At 50.6% G+C, this 19,337-nt stretch overlaps 1 protein-coding gene across 14 annotated transcripts in view; it reads right to left on the bottom strand.

The window, feature by feature from the left end:
* Positions 1–1,968: 1,968 nt before the first annotated feature.
* pknox2 (pbx/knotted 1 homeobox 2) overlaps positions 1,969–19,337 on the bottom strand; it is a 452,602-nt gene continuing 435,233 nt past the window's right edge. For all 14 annotated transcript variants that reach the window (XM_078531552.1, XM_078531535.1, XM_078531515.1 and 11 more), the window contains 2 exons: positions 3,739–3,914; positions 1,969–3,174 (listed from right to left, as the gene is read on the bottom strand). In XM_078531552.1, the coding sequence (XP_078387678.1) occupies positions 2,948–3,174; positions 3,739–3,914 (403 nt within the window). In that variant the 3' untranslated portion in view covers positions 1,969–2,947. The remainder of the gene's footprint in view (positions 3,175–3,738; positions 3,915–19,337) is intronic.

The raw sequence follows: 19,337 nt of genomic DNA, 5'->3' as shown, positions 1-19,337 counted from the left end.
TGGAGAGGATATGGGTTGGAAGCTCAGCTTGGGATTTAACTGGATGCTGAGGTTGTGAACAGTCTTGTTCAGTCTGGAACTGTCTGAACCTGAGACAGTGGCTGGGCCAGGCAAAGTGTTGGTATCTGCGTAGATGGGAGCTAAAAAGAGATATAGTTTGAATTGGCCGCCCACAAAATGGACCAGTTGGAGTTAAATATGTGAAAATGTGAGGTCATCCTCTTTGGATCAAAGAAAAACAAACTGGAATATTTTCAAAATGGAGTAAGATTAGGAACACTGGGGAACAAAGGGTTTTGAATGCTCAGGTACACAGTTATTAAAGCCTACTGCACAAATACAGAAGGTAATCAAAAAGGCTCAGGAAGGATATATTAGCCTTGGAGCGGATGCAGCGTAGAATCACCAGGCAGAAAGGGTTACATCATGAGGACAGGTTGCATTGACTAGGCTTGTATTCCCTTGAATATAGAATATTAAGGGGTGGTCTAATTAAGTTGTTTAAGATGTTTGAAGGATTTGATAGAACAGGTAGAGTTCCTCTGGTAGGAGAGTCCAGAATAAGGCGGCATAAACTATGCCATTCAGAGGTGATGACAGAAAGGAACCTGGAACCACGCCCGCACCCCCCCACCCCCCCCCCCACCCCCGCCCCCACGTAGGTTGTTCATGCTTAATCAACTGAATTGTTCAAGTCAATTTAGTTAAGAATATTACAGGGTATGTAGCAGGGCCAGGTAAATGAAGTTGAGATTTAATACAAATCTAAGAGAATGGCGGAACAGACTCAAGGGGCTGAATGGCTTTCTCCTGTTCCTATAGATTTAGTGATAAAGGTGCAAAGTTTGACGCAGGAGCAAAGACAATTGTTGCAATCCAATGGAAAATGATACAGCTGCAATATGAATTCTAAAGGAACTAGGTTTTAAACCAAATGTTGAAGGTGAGAGAATGCGAGGAACATTGGGATCAATCGATTGAAGAGAAAACTATTTCCAATTTGTGTTAGAATCCCTATACGAAACCATCCTGAGAGAAAAGAGTGAGGAATTCACTACCAAAGATGGAAGATCTATTTCAATAGCAGTACCTTTGAGCAGCCAGGTGTCAAAAAGAGTGTTTCCAGGTTTCAAGGCAATACCTGCCTCCTCTCCTTTTTATCACCGTGGCAGATTTCTCCTGGCCAGTTGATCCCTTTCCCAATTCGCTGCCAAGATATCCCAAAGAGTTGTAGTTTATGAGATATGAGGGTATGTTTATTTCTTTGCATCTTATGAAATACCCCAGGGGATTGGAGAAATATAGAAATGTATGTCCATAAAAAGCAGATATCATCCAGCAGCGAGGCTGATGTGACCACAGTTTTGAGGGATGCAGCATACAGAAATGATAGCTGTGTGGAAAGGTGAACCAGTCCATGTCTGGGCATCCTAAATCGCAAGTCTTTTTGAGAAAATGCCAGGTGGATAAGGGACAAGGGCTGGTAAGTCGAGTTGAGGAACCGATCAGCCACAATCTAATTGAGTAGCAGGACAGACTCAAGGGGCTGAATGAGCTGCTCCTGTTCCTGTGGTTCTATGAGTGTGAATAATGAAATGATTGAATGCTGCCCACCCTACCATCCTTACTCCTGCTAAATATTGGCCCGGGAGTGTTACCTTATGATTCAGATGCCAGGTAGGCTGGATTAATTGTCCAATTGGAAAAGGTTTCACCATAAGGCCACGTTAATGTCATCCAGCACCGAGGGAAACTAGAAGCAAGGAACCGGGGGAAAATAAGGGTGTAACTCTTGAGACTGTGCAACACGGGAGGAGGAAGCTGATTTTGGCAGTGATTACACACGTCACTGTGCTGACATTTATACGTGGTTTCTCCAGAAGCTATCCAGATAAGCCTTACTTCTATAGTATGTGAAATATTTTAGTGGAAAAGAAAGGGCTTAAATTTCACCTCCAGAAAACAACAGTTATTTTAGTATTTAATTTATATTTGATAAATTTCTGGATACCTACTCAAAAACTAGAGTATCTGGTTAAAAACCAGGTAAACGGCAGCTCTACGATCATATCGACGTCTGGTGCCATTAATCAACATCAAGGTGATAGTAAAAAGCTTCTTAGTTAAAAAAGAAAATCACTCTGTAGGCCCAAGGTTTGCCGTTTAGGTTACCAACCCTCCCGGATTGCACCAGAGACTCCAGGGATTAAACATTAATCCTGGGATACTGCTACAAACAACAGGGGAGAAATCATAGGAGCCTTAGAAGATTGTGTTTTTGAAATTTTCTTTTACAACTAAAATGTTAAATATATAGGAGGGGGAAAAAAAAAGGCTATTTGGCTGTGAACAGCAGCGGGAGGAGGGAGGCCATGTAGCGAAAACTCCACGGATACATCCGACCAGAGTTGGCAACCCTTGGGCAGGTAACTCGTTCTACAATTCAGAGAAGAGAGGTCAGGTGAGTCCTGAGAGCTACCTGCGGCCAATCAGGAGGCAAACTGGGGGGGGGAAGGAGTGAACAGTGAAACAACCGGTTTCTGCCCGTTTTCAATCATTATTTATTTCGGTTGGAAAGCCGTGGCGAGAGCATGAGGGACACAGTCTCACCATTTCACCCCTCCCTCCTGCCTTAGTGTTAAGAAAAGCCTCAGTCCAAATGTAAAGCCAGGGGCAGCGAGCGCCTGTGGAGACGACCACACCAGCCAAGTAAAAAATACAAATGTAAAACAAATGTCAAAAAAAATGAAGGATACATTCACAATAACATTCATTAATACAGGATAAATCACAAAATAGATTCTAGACACAGGGGCCTTCGTTCTTATGACTGTCACCTTGATGTGACTTGTTCATAAAGAAGAGTCTTTCATTTTTTTAAAAAAAAAGTCTGCACACTGGTCAAATTTTTCTTCCTTTGTCTCCTGTGTGTGTGCAAGCAGAGCTGTTAGTCGAGTGAGTCACTATTGTCCAGGCCCAGATCATTAACATTGGTCGTCTGCAGTTCCCCGTTGTCATCTTCCTCCTCCTCCTCTTCCTCTTCAATCTCCTCTTCGTCGGTTCCATCCAGTGAGTCATCACCTGCGTGGCCAGCCATCATAGCCTGTTGCATGGCGAGGGTGGCAGTGTCAGAGGAGAGCGTCTGGAGACTGTCCATGGCCGCAGTCATGGTGCCTGAAAGGGAAGGGGCTTATTACCACTTGCAATTAATTCAAGGGAGACGGAAGGACAGAGGAAGTAAAGAGAGGGGAGAGATAGAAAGTGGGGGTGTGAGGGAGGAGAAATGGAGAGATACAGGCGGGGAGAGATGGAGGGGGACTTTGGCGGGGGAGATGGAGGGGGACTTGGGGAGGCGGAGATGGAGGGGGACTGGGGGGGGAGATGGAGGGGGACTGGGGGGGGAGATAGAGACGGATGGGGGATGGGGGGCGCGGGGTGGTGGGTGGGGGAGAGGTGGAGAGGGATCGGGGGGGAGTTGGTAGAGAGATGACAGATGGACAGGGAGGGAGAGATGGAAGACGAGGGAGGAGAGAGAGATAGGGGATAGAGAAAAACAGGAAGGTGAGAAATTGAGCTAAGACAGAAAGAGAGAGGAAAGAGTGAGTAAGAGAATGAGCGAGAGATGAGACACACACACTGCTGGTGTCCAGTTTATCAGATAGAGAGAGGGCTGCAGGCACCGGGGTATTGAGGCTTGCGTGTGTTAGACCATGAGGTGAGTGTTCAGTGCACACTTACTGTCTGGGTTGCTGGGATTCCCTCCTTGCTGCTGTAGCACTCCTGCTGCGATCGAGTCTGGCCAGAAGCGCTGAGTCGGCCGGTGTTGGGATTTAATTTTCTTGGCTTTAGGAGCTGGGTCAGGATTACTGGCATCGAGCATTGGCTGCAGTATACGCCGCCTGGCATTGATAAACCTGGTGTTGGATGGAACAGGGTTAAGATCAAAGCCTAGGCTGCACCAGAGGAAGCAGAGAATCCCTCCCCACACACAACAGTTTTCTCTAAGAACAAGAGTTCAGGTACTGGAACTGTACTTCCCAGCCTCAGGATCTCTACTAATAAGGGCAGGGGCAGTAATATCATGAGAATGCCAGAACCTCCATGTTCTGCTCCAAGCTACACACCATCCTGATGGAATTTGGCATCACTACCTCAGCGTCACTGGTCCAGAATCTCAGAATTCTCGATCTAACATCTCGGTGTGAGCACTATCACCAGCAAGACTTGCAAACGTGACCTTGTAAGCTGCTGGGTTGTCATTAAAACACAGCTGATTCACTTACGCTGTTTTGGAAAGGAAAACTGCCACCCTTGTCTGGACCTACGTGACTCCAGTCCCACAGCAATGCGGTTCACTTTTAATGGCCCTCTGAAGCCCTCCACCTAGCATGTCACTCAAGTTGCTTGTGGCCTGAGAAGCCACCCACCCCCCTCCCAACCACACCAAATCACCTCAGGGCAGCTAGGGATGGGTAATGTGTGCCCACCTTGCCAGAGATGACAACATCCTGAGAATGAATGCAAAGAAAGAGGTTCAAGAAGGCAGCCCACCATCATCCTCGCAGGGCCAGCAGAAATGGACCATAAATGCAACCTTGCCAATACTACCCACATCCCAAGAACAAGTTTAAAAGAGTAGCTTATTTAAGATTGAAATCAGGGACATGTTTTACTATGATATACTGGCAACGCCTCTGCCAATCAGAGTCCACTTGTTAACCAATAAGCACTCTCCTCACATACAGTATAAATTGTTGTTTTCCCCTATATTTGTATTCTTGCCAAGTGTCCTGATGAGTGCAAGACGGAAAGCTTTGAAATGTCTCTTTTCCAGCGATATATTTTTCCCTGGGATTTATGGGGAATTCTGCAATTTGGTGTTTGTGGGTCACACACCTTAGGAAACAAGTGCTGTTCAACCACAACTTCCGGAGCCATGTCCTCCCAAGAGTGCTGAGCCTCCTGTCAGTACTGAAAATGGAATTTATTTCTATTGATGGCAGGGTAGTTAATTACTTGTACTGTATAAAACTCCTTTGAAATGAATGGGTCAGTGACAGCGTCAACTTAGTGGGCGTGTTGCTTTCCACGTTTACCAGTGTGAAACTGGACAGCCCAAAGGTGAGTGGGAAGCTGCTGCCATATCCACATACCCGTTTCCCAGGAGGGCTCCCTCTCCTTGGTATGGGGAAGGGGTGCGGCTTTACAGCTGCTGCACCACACAGGATGGGTGGTGTAAAACAATAATTTGGCTTGGGGAAGAACAACATCCAAAGTTGACCTGAGCCTCATCACTGACAGATGCGACATGTTGGGGTGCCAGTCTGCAGGGTTTGTTGTCTGATTTGGGATGGGCGGAGATCCTTCTTCTGAATTTCCGTTGGCCGGGAAGCCCAAGTAAGTGCCCATTGGGTGTGGCCAGGCACGGACATCCTGCTTCCTGGAGTCAAACAGCCTATTACTCTTGTTCAGGTTAAATGACTTTGTGTACTATCTTTTGGGTGATTTACAGAAGCATTGTCAGATTTTTTGAAAATGTCACTGAGCCACTGGAGGAGATATTAGGACAGGCAGTCAAAAGATTGGTCTAAGAGGTAGGTTTTAAGGAGTCTTTAAAGGAGGTGAGCAAGATGAAGAGATTTAGGGACAGAATTCCAGAGCTTAGGGCTTAGATAGCATGGCAATCAAAAGTAGGACAAAGAAAATCAGGGATGCACAAAAGGATAGAGCTGGAGAGTTGTAGGGCTGGAGAAGGTTACAGAGATAGGGAAGGGAGCGGCAATGGAGGGACTTGAACACAAGGATGAGAATTTTAAATTCAAGGCTTTGTTGGACCAGAAGCCAATGTGGGTCACAGGGATAATGGGTAAATGGGATTTGGTGCAAGTCAGGATCCAGGAAGCAAGGTTTCAGATGAGCTCAAATTTACGGAGGGTGAATGGTGCGAGGCGACAATGGAAAGCATGGGAATCATTAAATCTGGTGATTAAGAGAAACATGGATGAGAGTTTCAACAGCAGGTGGCTGAGGCAGGGTGGAGATGACGTTCGAGAGGTTGAAGTAGCCGATGGACTTTGCATTTTAAGGAGATTTGGGACCAATAATTTTCATGCTCATGTGGCATTCCAGCTTATTCTCTTGCAGACTCACTCACAGCTTTTCTCCTGTTCCACCTTATGTTTTTTTTTGATCCACAACCCTCCCTATTTTTAACACCACATCTCAGATGTGAGTTACCTGGAACACAGTCTAGAAGAGACATAGATCCCCTCTTCCACTGCTGCCTGTCTAGTTTTGGACTGGGTAACAGGTTTTCCATTGGGGTGCATGGAAATTTCTACAACTGTAGATCCCACGTCAGATGACTTTTTTTTTTAAAAAGGAAGCATCAGTCATACTTTCCACTAATGTCTATTTATCAAGTTGAGGTCATTAATTGTTAATGACTAGATTTTCATCACTAGAGCAAACTCAGTGATGGTCCCACTCTGTGCCATCCCTACTCTGTCCCTTTGTCTGATTTTAGATTCCAAGTGCTGCTGCCTTCATTACAGACATGACCAGATTCTGTACCATATGTTGCTTTAACTATTAACAATCTGCCTGAAAACGTGTCAAATGTGACTTACATTTTCTGAAGTAAAGTTGGAGGTGGAATGAAATAAGGAATTCCATTAATTCAAACCCCCATCACCTGAGCTGCTTCATCAAGTCCAACAGTCAAGACAGTCCAACACAAAAAGTGGTATTGTGCAAAATTGAGGGCAAAATAAAATAGTTAAATACTACACTCAGGGAAGTTAACATATAATAAAAAGCAGTACATGAATACATACAGGGGTGTGGAAGGAAAGGTGAAGGGGCAAGGAGGGTGAAGGAGGGCAGGAAAGGGGAAGAGGAGAGCGGTGGAAGAGAGGGAGATGAAAGAGTGAAGGTAGGTGGTTAGAGAGAAAGTGAGTGAAGACCAGGAAGGACGCAAGTGTGAGGAAGAGAGGGAGGAGACAAATGGATGGAGGGAAAAAAGATCAGAGGTGAGGAGAGGAAGATATAGGGGAAGAGAGAACGAGGGACAAGAGAGGAAAAAATTAGAAAGGAAAAAGAAAGCGAGGGAAGCAGGGAGATGGAAAGAAAAAGGAAGATGGTTGGGGATTAAGGGGAGAAATAATAGGAAAGAAAGGGAGAGGTGAAACAAAAGTATAAGCTAGGAAGGTGATGGCAAAAGATGGGTAGAGCATGAGAGAGGGAAAGGAAATAAAGAAGTGAGGGAGAATGAGGAAGAGGACCATACTAATCAGAGAGAATGAACCCAATGAACAACAGAGCAAGATAGCACAAACACACCAACACATGAGAGAATCTGAGCTTTTCTCCAAACTCCAGGATTAATTGTAGATTGTGTGGCTGCAATTCATAAAGGGCAGAAGCTGACTCCAAGCATAATGTTTTGTGTATTGAATTTTGATAAAGTGCCTGAAACATCAAGCTGACACAGTGCATATGTTAAACACAAGCTGACACAGCAAAGCAGGAGATTTGCCTCCTTGTGCTCAGATATGAAGCATAATCTGGGCATAGCTATGGAGCCCACTCAACTCAAGTCTCCACTGTCCCATCTCACTACAGCTCAATGGATGTCCCCCAGGTCAATGACCCTCTCTCCCACTGCCAACACTGACCCTCTCTCTCCCCCTCACGACACTGACCCTCTCGGCCCCTACCAACACGGACCCGCTCTCTCTCTCTCCCCCTCCCGACACTGGCCCTCTCTCCCCTCCTCTCGATGCTGACCCTCTCCCGCCCCCTCCCAACGCTGACCCTCCTGACACTGACCCTCTCCCTCCCGACACTGACCCTCTCTCTCCCCCTCCCGACACTGGCCCTCTCCCCCTCCCGACACTGGCCCTCTCCCCCTCCCGACACTGGCCCTCTCCCCCTCCCGACACTGGCCCTCCCCCTCCCCCTCCCGACACTGACCCTCCTGACACTGACCCTCTCCCTCCCGACACTGACCCTCTCTTTCCCCCTCCCGACACTGAACCTCTCCCTTCCCCTCCCGACACTGACCCTCTCCCTCCTGCTCGCGACACTGACTTGTTCCACAGAGTCTGGGAGTTGGAGGTGTGAATGAAACAAGCAGCTGGAGTTCACTCAGCCTCAGTGATCTGTGAACTATGATCCTGGTAAGGTTGTTGGTTAGAGAATAGTTGCTAAAAGTCCACCTAATGCCAAATGCATCGCATCCTTTTCCCTCCCCCCCCCACCCTATTTAGATGGTGACTCACCCTGGGGGTGCGCATGATGGTGTGATGGAGGTCCAATGCAACCCACTGGCACTTGATTTCAAGCCATTCATCACTATATAGACCATGAGCTCCAAGGAAGCTCCTATTCTTCCTTGGGAAGCACCCCGAACAAGACATTAACTCATGCTCATGTAACTGCAATCTCTAGTAGTGGTAACTGGGTGGGGACCAGGAGCAGCAAATCAGACTAATATTTCTTCTCAGTCTAGGAACATCGAGGGAAACTGTAACACTCCTACCAACGGCGTTAGCCAAAAACAACAATAATCAACGATTACAACTTTAACACGGAAAAAAAAAAATCACAAGGTGCTTTTCGCAGGTGCAAGGAAAGAAAACGTATGGCTTGGTTGAAGAGTTGATTTTTAAGCAGGGGGGCCTCAAAGTTGGAAAGGGAATTGGAGAGGGGTTAAGGGATTGAACTCCAGAGCATGGAGTCATAGCTGAAGTCATGGCAGCCAGTCATGTATTAGCGAAATCATTACAGATCAGGATTAAATTAGGGAGCATCCTGATGTCTATGTCTCGGTATCAGAGCTCAGGGTGCTCAATCAAGCCTCAAAAAGGTCTCAATTAAAGAAGTACTCAACTACTATGATGGTGGTTTCATTTCCCCCATAACAACCAATGCAAGTGGAAGGCTGTAAACAGACCTACAAATCTACCACAAAAGGAAGCCTATAGGTTGTGCTGGGATAAAGATATTTGACTTTACACTGCGGTGAAATCTCAAAGTGTGCTGGGACTTGTAGTTTGATGGAGTGAGGGGTGATTCACTCTTTGACTACAATCCCCACAATCTCACAATCTCTAATCAGCAAACTGGGATAGGTTCTTTTTTAATAGCTACCTGTTGTCAGGGCAACAGTCTGCAGCTGGCAAATTCAGCTGCTGCAGTAGTTTTACATGAACAAAAATAGAACACTTTAATTGTTAAAAACAAAAGGCATTTTATTTTATAAAAGATCTTGTACGTGAGGTACATTCTACTTAGAAAGGCAAAGGAGGAGGCTGGAGGAAGATCTGAATTCCAACAGAAAAATTTTCTAAATACGTTGACTGGGAGGTGAGCCGAGGGGGCAACTCAGGGGCGCAGCATCACCCTCTGCCCCTGCTGGGTCATCGGGCCTGGGGGAGAGTGGATGCAGAGAGGTCAAAGGTCACAGAGAAACCAAACTGGTGAATGCGTTAAGCCCCGGAGCATAAGCTGAAATATAGAATAGTACAACGTTACCAAGAGACCATTCAGCCCACCGTGACTATGTTGGTTCTTTAATCCCACTCTCCTTGCCCTTTGCCCACAGCTTCTTAAAATATTCATTTTCCTGGCTTCCTATCCATTTTTAAAAATAAAAAATAAAAAGCCGTTTTTGATACTGCTTCCAACAATATTAGGGCATTCTGTGTCCTAATAACTCACGGAACAAAAAAAATTGCTCCATAGCACCACATAGGATATTGGCTAGCAAACGACACATAGGGCGGAAAAGATTTTTTTCAAAATACATAGAAAGATAGAAAGAAGAAATTTCATTTTTCATTGCACCATCACAACTTCAGGATGCTATAAAGTGCTTTACAGCTAAATGAAATACTTTTGAACTGTTGTACTGTAGCATATATATCCCACAAACAGTTATGTAATAGTCTATTTTCAGTGAAATTTGTCGAGGGCCAAGACAACAGGAAGAGCTTCCTTGATCTTCTTTAAATAGTGCCAAGGAATCTTTTATGTTCACCTGCCTGGGCCTCAGACTGTAGAGGTTCAAGGAGGCAGCTCACCACTATCACTCTAAGGGCAATTAGGGATGGGCAATAAATGCTGGCCTAGCCAACGACACCCACATCCCAAGGACGAAAAAAAAAAATTCCCTATAGTAAAAGACAGCACCTCCAACAAGGTAGAACTCTCTCAGTACTGCACTGAAGTATTAACATAGATTTTTCACTCAAGTCTCTGGCATGAAATTTAAATGCACGGCCTCTGACTCAAGGTGAGCTAGAGCTGACATGAAAAATTATATAATGAATGAAAATGCAGTATTGCAATTTGTTATAAAAAGTTCAGAAAACAGAGAGAGAAACTGATGCTGCCAGGCCTGCTGAGTGTTTCAAGCATTTTCTGTTTTTGATTTCAGAATTCCAGCATCCACAGTATTTTGTTTTTGCATTACAGAAATACAATATGATTATTGTTAAGGTCTAGTTATACAAATTGGGAAGTTAAAGGCCAGAGCAGTTTAACCCAATTAGCATTTGAAGCTAAGAGCCCAGCAGTTGCCCTTAATATTCTGCTTTGGTCAATGAAGCCAGCACAGGTTTCATCATTTCCTGCCTCAAGGTGGCAGCACCGCACTGCAACATAAGACTGGCCATGCCAGTCAGTGCTTAAATGACACCCCGTGGAGGCAGGAGTTCTAACAGGAATTTTCCAGAGAGTTCTCAGAAACGGTGAGGCACTTTTTGTTTGAAAAAGCTGGAAAAGCACTTACTGATCCAATTTCAATTTTGCAAAACGTTTATCTCTGTAAAGTTACTGAAATAAAGAATGATGAGATGATAAAAAGAGCTGAGGGCCATTTAATACAGTCACAGGCTAAATCGTTAAATATTCCTGGGGTTCGTGTTCGCAGACACTGCAATCTTGCAAAACATCAAAAACTGTCAGTAAGGAGCACAGCATTTCTGGTGCAAAATCCATTTTAGTCATGAGATATTACGTCACCTGGCTTCTAATTACTGATCCTGCAGGGTGACATCAGTACCTGTACCTGCTTTATTTTAAAAATAAATTGTTTAATTGGGGTAATCATGCTGCATGCATTGTGTTTGAGGATATAAACCACCAGCACTGAGGTAATTCTAGTTAGTGTCAGATTACCGTCACTGTGAACTTTCCACAGTGAGAGGTAAATATACAGCAATATTATCCCAGACAGAACATTGGGCCAAATAATTCTGCCATTGAGTGTGGCCCAGCAGAATCTGTTCAAAAACACAGCTCCCCTTTTGCTATATCCCGCTGTGCAGTATGTTCATTAAGCCAAGTACAAATGAAGGAGTGCATTTGGCACTCCCAGCTCACCCGTCCACAGAAACTGGTAGTGGCAGTGTCAATTCTTCACTGAACTGGGTCTAGACTGTCTAAGCACATTTCACATAAGACTTCCCCTGCCAACAGACAAGGGAAGCTTTCATACCATCTGTCTGGGACTAGATTTCACCCAGTTTGCACTGACGAAAGGGCGGTTTCTAACCCACTGTATAACACACTCACACAAGGCAACAAAATGGACCGAGGGAATTGAGGTTCACAAGAGCCACCACCCAACTGCATGGTTGAACAGGCTTCAAGGGCTGAATGGCCCACAACCTATTCCCTTTATCATTCTACCCAGTCATTCTTGCTTCAGCAATCCAAAGTGAACATCTCCATGCTGTACTCAACACACCTCTACTCTGTGTGAGGTGGACAGAGGAGAGGAAACGAATCAAAGATATAAACCCAAAGTGGCTGTACATGTGACTTCACTGGAGATCAACGAAGGGGAGAAACATAAAGGAGGAAAATTTATAAAGTAAAAAAAAATGATGGAATTGACACCAGCCCCATCAAGCTTTTAGCTTGGTTTTTAAAAAGTGAGAACATTTGGGCTATATTTATTACAAACTTGCAAAGTTCCCTGGACTTTGGGATAGTACAGAGGATTGGAAAGTAGCACTCATTATTCAAATAAACGGGGAGCAAACAAGCTCCTAACTACAGACCAGTGAGTTCAAGGTCAGTAATAGGAAGATTAACTCAACCCAGGATGACGGGCAAAAGAAGTGAACACTTGGAAAAAGAGAAGCTGCTTCGGAAGTTGGCAGGTTTGTGCAAGGCAGCTCATGTCTGACCTAAAAGTGTCACTGAGGTGGTGGACACAGGACTGGTCATTATCACACTTCTGTTTGTGGGATCTTGTTGTGCACACATTGTCTGTCATGCTTACAGTATTGCAACAGGGACTTCACTTTAAATGTACCTCATTGGCTGCTGGGTTTTGGGCTGTCCTGAGCTCATGAAGGGTGCTATATAAATGCAAGTTCGCTCTTTCATAGTGGGAGAGTGGGAGCAGCTCTGAGGAAACTCTGGATGGGATTCTAGAGGGTATCTGACAAGGTTCCATGGACAGGCTGTCAGCTAAAACTGGTTACCCTGGGTTTGTTAATTAGTTTGAAGGTGGGAAGCTCAGTTGAGACAAAGGAATAATCTCACAATGGCAACAGTGACAAGTGCTGTTCTTCAACACACAATATGAGACCTTAGCTTTTCAAACCAATGGGACAAACTTGGAGAATATATCCAGGGTTGCAGATGATAAAGAGTAAAGAGGTTCAATGAATTGTAAACAGAACAGAGTATTGAATAACGAAGTGGCAGCAGCTAAATCAAATAGTGTGAGGTAATGCACTTGGACACAAGACTTGCAGATAAATTGGAACTATAATGGGGCTGCGAGGTGTAGAGTGGGAAGGGAGTAAGAAGACAGTGACAGCAGAGGGGGGCCGATGACAGACAGTGACGGCGGGGGTGGGAGGGGGTTGGGGGTCAGACAGAGACGGCTGGGGTGGAGGGAAGGGGGGAAGACGATGGGGAGGGAGGGAAGAGGAGAGACGGCGAAGGCGGAATGGCGGGCGGGGGGAGAGAGCGAAGGCGGGAAGGCAAGCGGGGGGAGAGAGCGAAGGCAGGCGGGGGCGGGACGGCAAAGGAGGGCGGGGGGGGAGACAGCGAAGGCGGGCGGGGGGGGTGACGGCGAAGGCGGGCGGTGTGAGAGAGCGAAGGTGGGCAGGGGGTGACGGCGAAGGCGGCAAGGCGAGCGGGGGGAGAGAGCGAAGGCGGGCGGGGGGGAGAGAGCGAAGGCGGGAAGGCGGGCAGGGGGAGAGAGCGAAGGCGGGCGGGGGGAGAGAGCGAAGGCGGGAAGGCGGGCGGGGGGGGAGACGGCGAAGGTGGGCAGGGGCAGACAGCGAAGGTGGGCGGGGGGAGAGGGCGAAGGCGGGAAGGTGGGGAGACGGCGAAGGCGGGCGGGGGGAGAGAGCGAAGGCGGGCGGGGGGAGACGGCGGGCGGGGGGAGAGGGCGAAGGCGGGCGGGGGGTGACGGCAAAGGCGGGATGGCGGGCGGGGGGAGACAGGGAAGGCGGGATGGCGGGCGGGGGGAGACAGGGAAGGCGGGATGGCGGGCGGGGGGAGACAGGGAAGGCGGGATGGCGGGCGGGGGGAGACAGGGAAGGCGGGATGGCGGGCGGGGGGAGACAGGGAAGGCGGGATGGCGGGTGGAGACAGGGAAGGCGGGCGGGGGGAGACAGGGAAGGCGGGCGGGGGGAGACAGGGAAGGCGGGCGGGGGGAGACAGGGAAGGCGGGCGGGGGGAGACAGGGAAGGCGGGCGGGGGGAGACAGGGAAGGCGGGCGGGGGGAGACAGGGAAGGCGGGCGGGGGGAGACAGGGAAGGCGGGCGGGGGGAGACAGGGAAGGCGGGCGGGGGGAGACAGGGAAGGCGGGCGGGGGGAGACAGGGAAGGCGGGCGGGGGGAGACAGGGAAGGCGGGCGGGGGGAGACAGGGAAGGCGGGCGGGGGGAGACAGGGAAGGCGGGCGGGGGGAGACAGGGAAGGCGGGCGGGGGGAGACAGGGAAGGCGGGCGGGGGGAGACAGGGAAGGCGGGCGGGGGGAGACAGGGAAGGCGGGCGGGGGGAGACAGGGAAGGCGGGCGGGGGGAGACAGGGAAGGCGGGCGGGGGGAGACAGGGAAGGCGGGCGGGGGGAGACAGGGAAGGCGGGCGGGGGGAGACAGGGAAGGCGGGCGGGGGGAGACAGGGAAGGCGGGCGGGGGGAGACAGGGAAGGCGGGCGGGGGGAGACAGGGAAGGCGGGCGGGGGGAGACAGGGAAGGCGGGCGGGGGGAGACAGGGAAGGCGGGCGGGGGGAGACAGGGAAGGCGGGCGGGGGGAGACAGGGAAGGCGGGCGGGGGGAGACAGGGAAGGCGGGCGGGGGGAGACAGGGAAGGCGGGCGGGGGGAGACAGGGAAGGCGGGCGGGGGGAGACAGGGAAGGCGGGCGGGGGGAGACAGGGAAGGCGGGCGGGGGGAGACAGGGAAGGCGGGCGGGGGGAGACAGGGAAGGCGGGCGGGGGGAGACAGGGAAGGCGGGCGGGGGGAGACAGGGAAGGCGGGCGGGGGGAGACAGGGAAGGCGGGCGGGGGGAGACAGGGAAGGCGGGCGGGGGGAGACAGGGAAGGCGGGCGGGGGGAGACAGGGAAGGCGGGCGGGGGGAGACAGGGAAGGCGGGCGGGGGGAGACAGGGAAGGCGGGCGGGGGGAGACAGGGAAGGCGGGCGGGGGGAGACAGGGAAGGCGGGCGGGGGGAGACAGGGAAGGCGGGCGGGGGGAGACAGGGAAGGCGGGCGGGGGGAGACAGGGAAGGCGGGCGGGGGGAGACAGGGAAGGCGGGCGGGGGGAGACAGGGAAGGCGGGCGGGGGGAGACACGGAAGGCGGGCGGGGGGAGACAGGGAAGGCGGGCGGGGGGAGACAGGGAAGGCGGGCGGGGGGAGGCAGGGAAGGCGGGCGGGGGAGACAGGGAAGGCGGGAAGGCGAGCGGGGTAGACAGGGAAGGCCAGCGGGGGGAGACAGGGAAGGCCAGCTGGGGGAGACAGGGAAGGCCAGCGGGGGGAGACAGGGAAGGCCAGCGGGGGGAGACAGGGAAGGCCAGCGGGGGGAGACAGGGAAGGCCAGCGGGGGGAGACAGGGAAGGCCAGCGGGGGGAGACAGGGAAGGCCAGCGAGGGGAGACAGGGAAGGCCAGCGGGGGGAGACAGGGAAGGCCAGCGGGGGGAGACAGGGAAGGCCAGCGGGGGGAGACAGGGAAGGCCAGCGGGGGGAGACAGGGAAGGCCAGCGGGGGGAGACAGGGAAGGCCAGCGGGGGGAGACAGGGAAGGCGGGAAGGCGAGCAGGGGGAGACAGGGAAGGCGAGCAGGGGGAGACAGGGAAGGCGGGAAGGCGAGCGGGGGGAAGACAGGGAAGGCCAGTGGGGGGAGACGGGGAAGGCCAGCGGGGGGAGACGGGGAAGGCGGGCGGGGGGAGACAGGGAAGGCGGGCGGGGGGAGACAGGGAAGGCGGGCGGGGGGAGACAGGGAAGGCGGGCGGGGGGAGACAGGGAAGGCGGGCGGGGGGAGACAGGGAAGGCGGGCGGGGGGAGACAGGGAAGGCGGGCGGGGGGAGACAGGGAAGGCGGGCGGGGGGAGACAGGGAAGGCGGGCGGGGGGAGACAGGGAAGGCGGGCGGGGGGAGACAGGGAAGGCGGGCGGGGGGAGACAGGGAAGGCGGGCGGGGGGAGACAGGGAAGGCGGGCGGGGGGAGACAGGGAAGGCGGGCGGGGGGAGACAGGGAAGGCGGGCGGGGGAGACAGGGAAGGCGGGAAGGCGAGCGGGGGGAGACAGGGAAGGCCAGCGGGGGGAGACAGGGAAGGCCAGCTGGGGGAGACAGGGAAGGCCAGCGGGGGGAGACAGGGAAGGCCAGCGGGGGGAGACAGGGAAGGCCAGCGGGGGGAGACAGGGAAAGCCAGCGGGGGGAGACAGGGAAGGCCAGCGGGGGGAGACAGGGAAGGCCAGCGGGGGGAGACAGGGAAGGCCAGCGAGGGGAGACAGGGAAGGCCAGCGAGGGGAGACAGGGAAGGCCAGCGGGGGGAGACAGGGAAGGCCAGCGGGGGGAGACAGGGAAGGCCAGCGGGGGGAGACAGGGAAGGCCAGCGGGGGGAGACAGGGAAGGCGGAAAGGCGAGCAGGGGGAGACAGGGAAGGCGAGCAGGGGGAGACAGGGAAGGCGGGAAGGCGAGCGGGGGGAAGACAGGGAAGGCCAGTGGGGGGAGACGGGGAAGGCCAGCGGGGGGAGACGGGGAAGGCCAGCGGGGGGAGACGGGGAAGGCCAGTGGGGGGAGACAGGGAAGGCCAGCGGGGGGAGACAGGGAAGGCGAGCAGGGGGAGACAGGGAAGGCGAGCAGGGGGAGACAGGGAAGGCGAGCAGGGGGAGACAGGGAAGGCGGGAAGGCGAGCGGGGGGAGACAGGGAAGGCGAGTGATGGTCATCGAAGGTGATGTGAAACTGCAACAACAATGTAAAAGAGCTTCTTGATGCAAAAGACCAACTAATTGGGGTCACGACACCATTCAAGCTGCCCCACAAGTCAAAACTTCCTCCTGACTTGGACACATCATCACTTATAGTGTCAGCTGCCTCGCAAAAGTAAACGGAAACAAAGTACAATTGAAGTATCCATGAATCTGGTGACGACAGCGCACTAATCATGTATACTGCTAGCATTCCGATTGGGAATACTTAAGTGGCAACTGGACTGATCATTTTGAGATCCGGTATTTCCACAATAACATCCCTGGTTTCAGGCAGCCACTGAAAATGCCTATAGCCTGGACAACCATATCTGCAGAAAATTCTTAGCTAAGTTTTTTTGCTCAAAGATATCTGAAATCATTTCCGCTTCTGTCCCTCGCTGTGCTTACCAGTTTCAGTGCACTGTATGGGTAGGAGCAAACTGCAGTGCTCAGCTTAATCTGGCTGTAAAGTGTCCCTTTGTTTCTGCCTCCCTCCCACCTCCCTAAACCTATCTGTTCCACTTCACCATAATGCTATGGCTAAAAGCACGGATAATGGGTGAATTCTTCCAAAGGGATGGGGCCTGCTGTGCCTCTGATTCTCTGCTCAATGAACAGCTGAACTGTAGCAGGCCCTCACACAAGGCTTGCTTTGTCTGTCGCTTTCCTTTTAACCCCAGGCGGTGTTGGAAGGACGCCCGAAGCCAGGTTGGCAGCAGCACATTCAATAAGCTTTCTGTCAAAATTGTTCACGATCCGTTACAAGCAGAATCACTTTTTAACTCCTTGCGTGGTTAGTGCGAGGTAGTGCCACGTTGGAAGTGTCATGATCGCGCAACAGTCTAAGGAGAGGGTGTGTGATTTGATGATGTAAAGTGCCGTTCCATGCGTTGGAGCAGACATGGGAAGTACTCCCAAGGCTGGGCTGAATAGCTGCCCGTAAGCAGAGCATAGAAAAAATATTTCGCAGAACAGGAGAACTGAAGTCAGTCCATCAACATCTCCTCATGTTCCAGTGAGGAGTGACTGTCTCAAGGATTGCACAGTGGGCACTTGTGGGCAAATAGCCTGTGATTTTTCCATCCATAGAAACATGGAAACAGGAGGAGGCTATTCAGCCCCTTGATGGAGCATGCCCCACCACTCAAATAGACCATGGCTGGTCTGCACCTCAACTCCATTTACTTCCCTTTGCTCTATCTCCCTTGATAACCTTGCTCAACACAACCCACCAATTTCAGACTTCAAAGCTTCAAGACAGAGTCTTCAGGAGGAGAGAATTACAGGCTTCCTCTACCCTTGGTGTGGAACAAGTCCTTTGTGATTTCACCCTGAATGGACTGCTGCTAACTTTAAGATTGTGCTGCCTTGGATCTCGATCAAGCCGATCAAATCATTTCATCGTTTTAGTCACTTCATTAGATCACCTTTCAATTCTCTAAACTTAAGGAAATGGCAAACAAATCTATGCAAATTGTCCTCGCAACTTAACCCTTTTGGCCGGGTATTATGATGATGAATCTGCACTGCAACTCGTCTAAGGCCAATATATCTTTCCTGAGGCACAGTGGCTAAAACAAAAATGGAATGGAATACACTAAATAGGTTCTGACCAAGGTTCTGTACAGCAGAAGCTCCACTTCCTCCTGCTTTGTATTCCAACTCGCTCGAGATAAAGGCCAGCAGTCCTTTAGCCTATCCGATTGTTGCTTTTACCTGTACACTAGCTTTGAAATTAATTAGCATTCTCCATTCATCTGCTTCTACTCACTAGAGTGTTAAGTTGGACTCAGTGTCAGTTTGGTCATAACACAGCATCAGAAATATCTGGAAAAGTCTTTTTTTTTAAAAAGTGGGTGGGAGAGAAAAGGGAGCTGAACTGATCTTTGGCACAGCAGACTCCAGCCTGGCAAACTTCCCGAATCACACCCAACACTAAACTCTGCTTTATCTGGGTCGTGTGAGGGTGAGAAGAGAATTTTTTGTAATAGAGGCTTTTTTTTGTAATAGAGGCCTGTAGCCTCCTGGAGGAAAAGGGTGAGATCAACCCAGGACATTGCTCCTAATCTGGCTGAAGACCAGGGCTGGTATTGAGCAACAGGGATTTGGCAACAAATGGTCATTTGTTCTTCAGTGAGGTTGACATAAAGGCAAAACTCACCACGAGCCAAACTACACATTTCATTCTGGTCTGACATGGAGTATTTCTGGGAAATATGCCATGCCAACTAGGATAATTGGGAAAATTACTGTTGCCGTATTAGAATAGAGATGATAAGAGTGCCGTGGCCCCTGATAATAGATGTTTCTCTGCAAACACACATGTGCCTTGATGTGTAGTTCCGTTCACCAGTGCCCCAACGCACCACTCATTTCCTTAGACCCCCAGTAGTGTGCTTGCTTTTCAAGTCCTCGCATGACGCTCGGTTCCCTGGGCCCCCATTTAGCAGCTCAAGACATACCCCCACCCATTCAACACAATTCTGTATCCTTTGACTTGGCTTTTATCATCAGCTTCTTTCACTGCTCAGGTGAATTGTGAACGAGGTATATTCTTGGTTGGCAGGCAAAACTGAAGAGAAGCAGTCTACAAATGAGTTTTCACCTGCTCTCTTTACTTTGAAGAGCCACTTCTAATATAATGCCCTAGGCATCCTATTACAGTGGGACTTTCCCCATTTACACAGCAAGGTGGATCCCTCAATATCAAAGCAATAAGCAGCTGTGATTGTAAGGTCAGTTGTAAATTTGTGTCTCTTTCTATCTGCTGGATCTTCCCCTAAAACAATAGAAATAAAATTCTTTGAAACATTTGAAAAAGGCTCATTGGAAAACAGAGGGTTCAATAAAATTATCCCGATGACTCCAAAAACTTTTTTTCCCTTTTCCTCATCAGTG

Source organism: Cetorhinus maximus, chromosome 2, assembly GCF_964194155.1.
Source record: "Cetorhinus maximus chromosome 2, sCetMax3.hap1.1, whole genome shotgun sequence".
NCBI lineage: Eukaryota > Metazoa > Chordata > Chondrichthyes > Lamniformes > Cetorhinidae > Cetorhinus > Cetorhinus maximus.
The sequence above is the reverse complement of the archived record's forward strand: the minus strand, read 5'-3'. Positions and strand labels throughout refer to the sequence as shown.